The sequence below is a fragment of the Macrotis lagotis genome, chromosome 2 (genome assembly GCF_037893015.1).
Source record: "Macrotis lagotis isolate mMagLag1 chromosome 2, bilby.v1.9.chrom.fasta, whole genome shotgun sequence".
NCBI lineage: Eukaryota > Metazoa > Chordata > Mammalia > Peramelemorphia > Peramelidae > Macrotis > Macrotis lagotis.
In genome coordinates, this window is record NC_133659.1 from 343,464,704 (window position 1) to 343,473,122 (window position 8,419).

Sequence of the window (8,419 nt, forward strand, 5' to 3'; positions counted from 1 at the left end):
CCCCTACCCCTCCTTCACCTGTCTGGCTCCTGGCCTTCCAAGGTGTATACTGACTCTAGTCTCATCAGGTGGGTCACTCGCTGACCCCCTTCACCTGACTTGTCCTGCATGGGTTGGACTTTCTATAAAAGTTCAGCCCACCCGTTCTCCATGCTGGGTCCACGTGGTCCCAGCTCCATGCTGCTGGATCCAACCACCGTTTTGTGGCTGTTTCCCTTTTTCTCCACAGTCCAGCTTGTAGCTGTCTCTTCTTTGCTTAAATTTACTATGTTCTTAAAAACTCACTTACTTTGCTTTGTTAAAAAAAAACCCCTAACCTAACTTTTTGTAACCACTTGTAAACTTTTGCAGCTTTCTGTGAATCAAAATCTATGCCTTTTCTTGGCCTTGTGAGTCAGAGAGCCTGGTGATTTTGTTACCCAAAATGAACCCTAATAAGGTTAAGCCCCTTTCCCCAAATCTGTTTTCCCAGCATCAGCTTCACCCTGTTTGTCTCAGTTTTCTTATCTGTAAAATGAGCTGGAGAAGGAAATGACAAACTGCTCCAATATCTTTGACTAGAAAACCCAAAATGGGATGATAGAGGATCAGACATGACTGAAAATTGACTGAACCACAACAAAAGCATGATGACTGGAATGCTAGACTTGGAGTTAGGAATTCAAATCCTGTCTCAGATTGGGCAAATCACATTTAACATCTCTGAGCCTTAGTTTCTTTTTCTGTAAACATGGCGATAATAATAGGTCCTGACTTATCAGGTTGTTGCAAACGAGAGTCCATCTGTCATGGGCTTTACAAACTTGAAATGCTATATTAATTTATGTAATTTTTAGGAGTACTATTGTTGTCACTATTACCAGGCTTAGGTTTCCACAGCTTATGTACTGCTGTATCAAGGGGTGCTCCTCACTCCTCCCCACACAATCCCTGGGGCCTGTGAACAAGAGATTCTCACTTAAAAAGCAGTAGGACCACTTGTGCATGTGCTCAGAACATGGATCCATTTAGTAGAGTTCTCCACCTCGGGGAGAGATGCCAGCTCAGACCATCCCAGGTGGGCTCCTTGTCAGTGAAAGAGGTGCCCTATCTTGAGGCAGCCCGACACATGTGAGGTCCCTCTGAGGTAGCCCTCTCAGGGTCACCTGCCCACCTCCCACTCAGCATCATGTTTTGGGGTCCCCAGAAGAGTAACAGGCTTTTGCTGTTAGGGTTCTGGACCTTCACTGAGGTCCCCAATCTTGAACTTCCTGTGAACAAGTAGCAGCTAGACCCCAGAGCTTTTGGAAAAGATGGTACTAAGAAGGGTTAGTCCATTAGTCCCTCCAAAAGGAGGTTTTGTTTGTGCTAAACCTTCTAAATTGAAAGTCATCAAAATTATAGTCCATTTTGCACTTCATAATGTTGTCTATCTTTTCTTTGGTCATAAACTCCTTTCCGTAGATCGGACAGTTAACTACTCCTTGTTCTCACACACTCTCTGACTTATAAATTCTGTATCCATTTCCTATCTTGGTAAGGGTGGGAGATGCTGGTCTGTGCTTAGTTTCTGCCAGACTTCCAATTTTCCCAGCAGCTTTTGTTTGAGAGTGAGTTCTCATCCCTGGAGTTGTCTTTGGGTTTAATCAAACAGTAGATTAATCTATCATTTACTGCTGTTTCTTGTGAACCCAGCCTGTTCTGCTGATCCCCCACGCTACTTCACTAGTACCAAACAGCTTTGAAGGGTAGTGAAAAGGTAAGAGCTCGCACCTGCCAGGTCCCATGGGATGCACCAGAGGTATAAATATCAGGTTGCCAACTCTGAGAGGGGATAAGCCTAGCCAAACTCAAAGCCCCCTCTCTCTTGCACCCTTGACGCTGGGCTGGGCGTGTGGCCCCTGAGTCAGCGCAGTCTGGGGGGAAGGACATCTGTCCAGGAGTTTGCACAGCCTCCCTTAGTCTGGGATGTGTGTATGTGGTCTCAGTAGCCCCTTCCAAAAGCTATGATTCTCTGAACCTCAATTTCTTCGTCTTGTGGGGGGAAACTGAGCTCATGTGTAACATGTGTTTCCTGGGGCTCTGTGGTCCTCAGGGGCCCCCTAGCAGTGGAACCATGTGGATTTCCTCTAGCCCTGCCCGTCACATGTGGGGGACCCCTCCCCCACATTCTCTTCTGGCATCACAGAGGCTTAGATTCTCAGTTGGCCGGAACAGTGGATAATGGAAATTCTTGCAGGTTTCCAGAACAGGCTGGAAGATGGCAAGGCCTGAGATGTTGTGGCTGATGGTACTGCTGTCCCTCCTGGGGACTGTGGGGGTAGCTGATGTCTCATCATGCTCGTGAGTGGAGACCCAGGGCAGGGGGGGCCAGGCATCTTTCCCTTCCAGGAGTTCTTTGAGAACAAGACTGCTTCCCAGGGGTGGGGTAGAGGCAGAAGGTAGTTCAGCCCTGAGTTCTAGGCCCCTTCATTTCTGGGTCATTTCATGTCTTCTCTTGCCAGGAGCCTCTGTGGACAAAGGCCCTTGGCCAATCAATTTGGTTCTCGAATTGTTGGGGGTGTGGACTCGCGTCCAGGGGCTTGGCCCTGGATAGTCAGTATACAGATCGTATATTGGAACGGCAGGTACAGATACCACACCTGTGGGGGCTCCCTCATCGCTCCCACTTGGGTTCTCACCGCTGCCCACTGCTTCAACAAAAGTGAAACTGAGTAAGCTGGGGCCAGGGCTGGGGCCCGGGGGGCTCTCCCTCACCAGGGATCCATTTCTAGGAGGATTTCTCTTTTTCTCTGTCTTGGGGTAGGGGGGAGGAACTCTACCTAGGCATATCCTGGGTAAGGGGTCCCAGCTTCTCCCTCTCTCTTCTCTCTCCCTCCTTCCCTCCTTCCCTCCACCCTTCTCTCCCTTCCCTCTCTTTTTCCCTCCCTTGCCTGAGGTGACCGGCTCCTCACTGATTCTTTCCCCAGAGCCTATGACATGTGGCGATTGTTGATTGGCGCATGGGAGATTGAGCTCGGATGGATCAGAAAAGCCCTGGACCCCCAAGTGCAGGAGCGTGCACCCATCAAGATTATATTACATGAAAGTTATGATAGGAAGCTTCAGAAAAATGACATAGCACTGATCCAGTTGGATAGACCGGTGGTGTGTGGGGATCGGGCCCGTATTGCCTGCCTGCCTCGGCCTGGTGAAATCCCAGGAGAGTTCGAAGAGAAGTGTCACATTGCTGGCTGGGGGTACAAAGTGGAAGGAGGTAAACCTGAAATTGGGCATTGGTGGAGTTGAGGGAGTCCTGGCAGCTAGGGGGAGACTTTCAGGGTCCATGAGGCAGTCACAAGCACGATGGGGGTCAAAGTTATCATGGGGGAACATGGGAAGTTATTGTAACCACAGGGGACTTCTAGGATCATTGGGGGTCATCATCACAGAGATCGGGGTCATGGAGATGCAGAGTGACTCCACAGTCATAAGCCCCAGGGCTTTTCCCTGGTCAACTTTGCTTGTGGACCTCAGGGTTCAACAGTCTTCTGGAATTGTCTTTCTTCCTGAGACCATCATCCCTCAATCGCTGCAGCTTTGGGTTTTTCCTCTTCAAAGCATTGGCTTCTAACTCAGGGGGTGAACAACAGATCTCATGACTCTAGTGCTTTGGTCAAAGCTTCTCTCATGTATCTTCTTTCTGAGACAGTGAGCAATTTGATATGGGTTATACATGGAAATGCAGTTTCACATTTTTGTAAAACACTTCCACATTTGCCAATTTGTAAAGAAGACTCAAAGGAAGAAAGAGAGAGAGAAGGAAGAAGGAAGGAAGGAAGGAAGGAAGGAAGGAGGGAGGGAGGGAGGAAGGAAGGGAGGAAAAGGAAGGAATATAGGATGCTTCAGTCTACATTCAGACATCAGTGCTTTCTCTGGAGGCAGGTAGCTTTTTCACCACCTTTGGATCTTTGAATTGCTGAGAATAACTAAGTCATTCACAACTGATCATTGAACAAGATTTCTGGTTCTGTCTACCATATTCTCCTGGTTCTACTCACCTCACTTTATTTCAGTTCATGGAAGTCTTTCCAGGTTTTTCTGGGAGCGTCCCACCTGGTCATGGCTTATTGAAAGCATGCTCACCCTCAGTGATAACTACTCTTCTTTCTAAATACTAATAAATGAATCCTCTAATGACATGTTCAAGACATTTTAGTCTAGTCCACTGCCAGGCACCCAGAAACAATTCTTGGTCCAGGTGGACCACTTCTTTTCATGTCTAAGGCTAAGGATGATTTGGGCAAATGTCTGTGCAAAGTCTTTGCAGATGACTTTGTATAGTCATCATGTTGATAGTGATTGATCTAAGGCATAAAGACCAGATTCTACTGTGTCCATTGTTTGGAGATTAAAGCACAATGAGGCAGCAGGATGAGTTGCCCCTCAGGGTGCAAGATTTACTCTGTGTGTGTTTTCTAACCCCAAAGATTGTGGTTAATGAGGGTCATCACAGTCTGGCCTGGAAGGTATTCACCAGTGTTACTGATGATGTCCTAGATGGACCCTAAGTAGAAAAGAGATTCTCTAGGGGTGGCTATTCTTTGAGAGGATGCTATTAACCTGTAACACTACAAAGTCTCCTGAATGAAAAGATGTTATTCAGTCATTTTTTTTGCAAGGTAGTGGGGTTAAGTGACTTGCCCAAGGTCACATAGCTAGGTAATTAAATATCTGAGTCTGGATTTGAACTCAGGTCTTCCTGACGCCAGGGTGGGTACACTATCCTCTATGCCACCTAGCTGCCTATCGTTTTATTATGTTGGTTTTCTTCCTTGATTCGTAATTCTATCATCCACAGTAGAGATATCCTTCCCAGCTTTCATACTTAGAACTTAGGTTATTCCCTTTACCAATAGAGGACAACTCTTCTACAATGCACATCAAGCAGGAAATGTTGATCCTTCATTTTCTTTTTTTTTCTTTCTTTTTTTTTTTCAAGGCAATGGGGTTAAGTGGCTTGCCCAAGGCCACACAGCTAGGTCATTATTAAGTGTCTGAGGTCGGGTTTGAACCCAGGTACTCCTGACTCCAAGGCCCGTGCTCTATCCATTGTGCCACCTAACCACCCCCTTGATCCTTCATTTTAGAAGAGGACCAATGATATCACAAGGGAGGCTTTGACTGGTGGGTGAATTAGAGTCCCACAAAGTTGTTGGTCTCATTCTCTCTCCCAGAGTCACTGGCTTCCAGTGGCAAGACTGGTAGTTGGGGATGCAGCGGATGACCTTGGCATCTTTGTGGTTTGACCAAGCTCTAGGCTCTCCACATCTGTTTCAGCGGCCTTTGTAGCCATTGGAACAAATCATTCTCATCTACCCACTCCGCTGAGGCACTTGGAGTAGACACCCCTCCCCCAAACTCAGGGAGGGGTTTGAAAACCTTCCCCACCTGGTTTAGCCTGTCTGCCAAGATGCTTGGGCTCTATGGGGTATTCAGGAGAAGCAGCACCTCTGGTGGGAGGACATGCTGAGCCCCTTTCAGGGCTGCTCATCCATGTTTGGTGGCCATCTGTCCCCCAGTTCTCCAGGCTGCCTGCCTAACATGTGAATTTCTGGTGGAGAGGCGGTGTCCTTTGTCCACTTCTTATAGCTCTTGCACCTGCACTAGTCATATACATAGCTTTAATATCATACCTGGAAGCCTAGGGAACAGAGACATAGTCCTACCTCCTATATATCTGGGATATGTTCCTCTGTGAGACTATGGGACTTGGAAAGGAGGACTTTTGTTTCCCAGAAAACATTCATTTTGTTAAAAGCATTCCATGATCTCCCACATACAACCTAGCTTTGCCTCCCTCCACTTCTATGCCAGCTCATGTCCCTCTCGTGACAAGCCAGAGACTGGACATTAGATCTTCATCCACTTGGATTTCCCTCTATGAATGGTTTGGAATACTGATGGGGCTCATTGGGGGAGGATGTGTCTGGGACTCTTCGAATGGGACCAGCCAGTGACCCCCATCTCCAACATCTTCTGGGGACCTCTCTCTCCCCTTATCATGTATTCGGAATCTATCTCTACCACATCTGTAGGTGAGGGAGCACACATTTCCCTCTTTCAAGGAATCTTGTATAACATTTCACTCAGGCCAGGAAGCCTTCCATGGGATAAACATCTTTGTCAAAAGAAGAGTTTCTGGAACCAAGCAAATGGCTCAGTGGGATAGCTCGTGTCTCAATGTCCAGTTCCCCTTTCAGGACCAGCTTCTCACCTCCATCTTTGATCCACTTAGCATCTGAGGCTTTCATCACTGAGCAGAGTGCAGACATGAACAGAGGCTGGGACAGGGCCCCAGGGCCCTTCATTGGAGACAACCTCTACTTTGATCTCACTTGTGTGAGGAGATCTCAGAGCTCACTCTCTGCCCTCAGTTCCCCATGGCTGGCTGAGCCTGGTGCACTTCACAGTTTGCTCAGGGGCTTCTCTACCCTTCAGAGAGAGGGATCCCCCCACCCCGTACTTGGGGCCCTGCCCCATTTCACCATACTATGCTCTGAAGGGATGCTGCCCCCAGTTTTCTCCCTGGACTCCTGGGATGCCTCCATGGTGGCCAGGGGCAGGTCTGAAGGCAGATGTTCAGGCTTCCGAGTCCCTCTTCTCAGCCCTGGGGAGGGATGGTAAACCCAGAGTCTGTCCCTGATGAAGGCAGCAGAGAGGACCCCAGGGGCTGCTGGGACAGACCTGGTTAGCAGTTTCCAGCAGGTGGGGAGAGATTTGCCCAAGTAGAGCCAGGCAGGCAGGGACCTTGGCAGGCAGTTAGCTGACCCCAGGCCTCTGGCTGTGACAGGTGCCCCATCTCCGATACTACAGGAAGCCCAGGTTAACATGATCGATTCGAGGACATGCAATGGAACCCGCTGGTACTGGGGATACATTCACAAAAGCAACCTTTGTGCCGGCTACGAAGAGGGGAAAATTGACACCTGCCAGGTAACCTGACCCATAGCCCCCTGAGTACCTAGTCTTCCTGTGCTCCCCTCAGGGTTTCATGCCCAGGACCCCCTCCTCTGCCCTGTCAAATACAGAGCCCCCAGTGGAGCAGAGGGAGACCTCTCAGAGTCTTGTCTCAAATGCCTGGGCCAGGCCATGCTGACTCTATGTCCCTTGTGTTTAGGGGGACAGTGGTGGTCCTCTCATGTGTAAAGACAAATCCAGTGGCGCTTTCGTGGTGTATGGTGTCACAAGCTGGGGGGCTGGTTGTGCTCGAGCCTATAAGCCAGGCATCTACACATCCACCTGGCACTTTCTGGACTGGATTTCCTCTAAGATTGGGCCAGCCTCTGTCTTTGCTGACTTACCTCCTCGGATCACGACCACCATCGCCACGACCACCACCCCGACTTCAAAATCTCCCCTGTACTGGATTTGGCCCACATTCAGGCCTTGGTATAGCGCCTGGTGGATGAAGACCACCAAGAGTCCAACATTCAAGCAGTGGTGGTCCCAGACCCAGGAGCCCTGGCTCGCAGCTACACCCTTAGCACGCTCCCCATCCACTCCTCCACCCTACACCATTCTCCGCTCCTGGATCTCCAACGCTATGATAGGCAAGGCCCAGGCTCTGGGCCCCAGTCAGGACTTAACACCCCTCACACTCTCCTTCCCCAAGCGCTTGAGGATGCTAATGGAATCCATGAAGAGCAACAACTCCCTATAGGCTTCTGACAGGAGAGTGGTGTCCACCTGCCGGCCTGTTGTCGGGCTGCATCTAGGAAGTTGGGTCAATAAAAGTTGTATGTGAATCTAGGCCTGCCTGCAAACTCTACCTCCCAGCCCCCTCCTTCATGGCTTTGAGTGGGGAGGGGGAACTACCAGGAGGGGCTCAGGGTGGGACTGAGGGGGTCCTTTGTCACACAGCCCATCCATCCATCCATCTATGCTCTTTAAGAAAGCAGCTTCAGCTCCAGCCTTCTACCCCAAACTTGAAGGCCCTGGCTGGGGACCACCAGGAGAGATTCAGGGATTGACAGGGGCCAGGAGAGCTTGACTTTGTCATGTAGCCCATACACGTGACAATGGACAGATTCCTTTCAGGAATCAGCCTTTGTGCCCCCCAAACTACTCTCTCTAGATTCCTGGATCATCTCAAGACTAGGGGGAGAGGGAGATGGGTAGCCTTTTAGTTCAGGCCTCAAAGCAGGTCCACAAGTGAGGAGACTTGAGAGTTGAGGCCAGAAAACTTGCCTGGGGCTTCGGTCTGCCCCTGGGGGATCCCTGGTCTCAGACCCAGAGGCCCTGGCTGACCTCCTTGTCTCTGCTTCCCCTGACTTCAATTCCCCTTAGTTTCCTCTTCTAGAACATGGTTAGGGGTGGGCATAAAAATAGATTATCTTTGAGGGGTCTCTGGCTTGAAATCCAGTTGGGATGCCACTCCAGTTCCCCATCCCCCAACCCT

The 8,419-nt window shown here is 49.6% G+C and overlaps 1 protein-coding gene across 1 annotated transcript; it reads left to right on the forward strand.

Moving 5' to 3' along the window:
* The first annotated feature begins 2,184 nt into the window (after positions 1-2,184).
* On the forward strand, positions 2,185-7,770 carry LOC141511821 (acrosin-like). Its single transcript, XM_074220843.1, has 5 exons — positions 2,185-2,322; positions 2,484-2,693; positions 2,949-3,235; positions 6,812-6,954; positions 7,139-7,770. The coding sequence occupies exons 1-5, from the start codon at positions 2,240-2,242 to the stop codon at positions 7,679-7,681; spliced, it is 1,266 nt and encodes a 421-aa protein (XP_074076944.1). The 5' UTR covers positions 2,185-2,239; the 3' UTR covers positions 7,682-7,770.
* Positions 7,771-8,419: the final 649 nt, after the last annotated feature.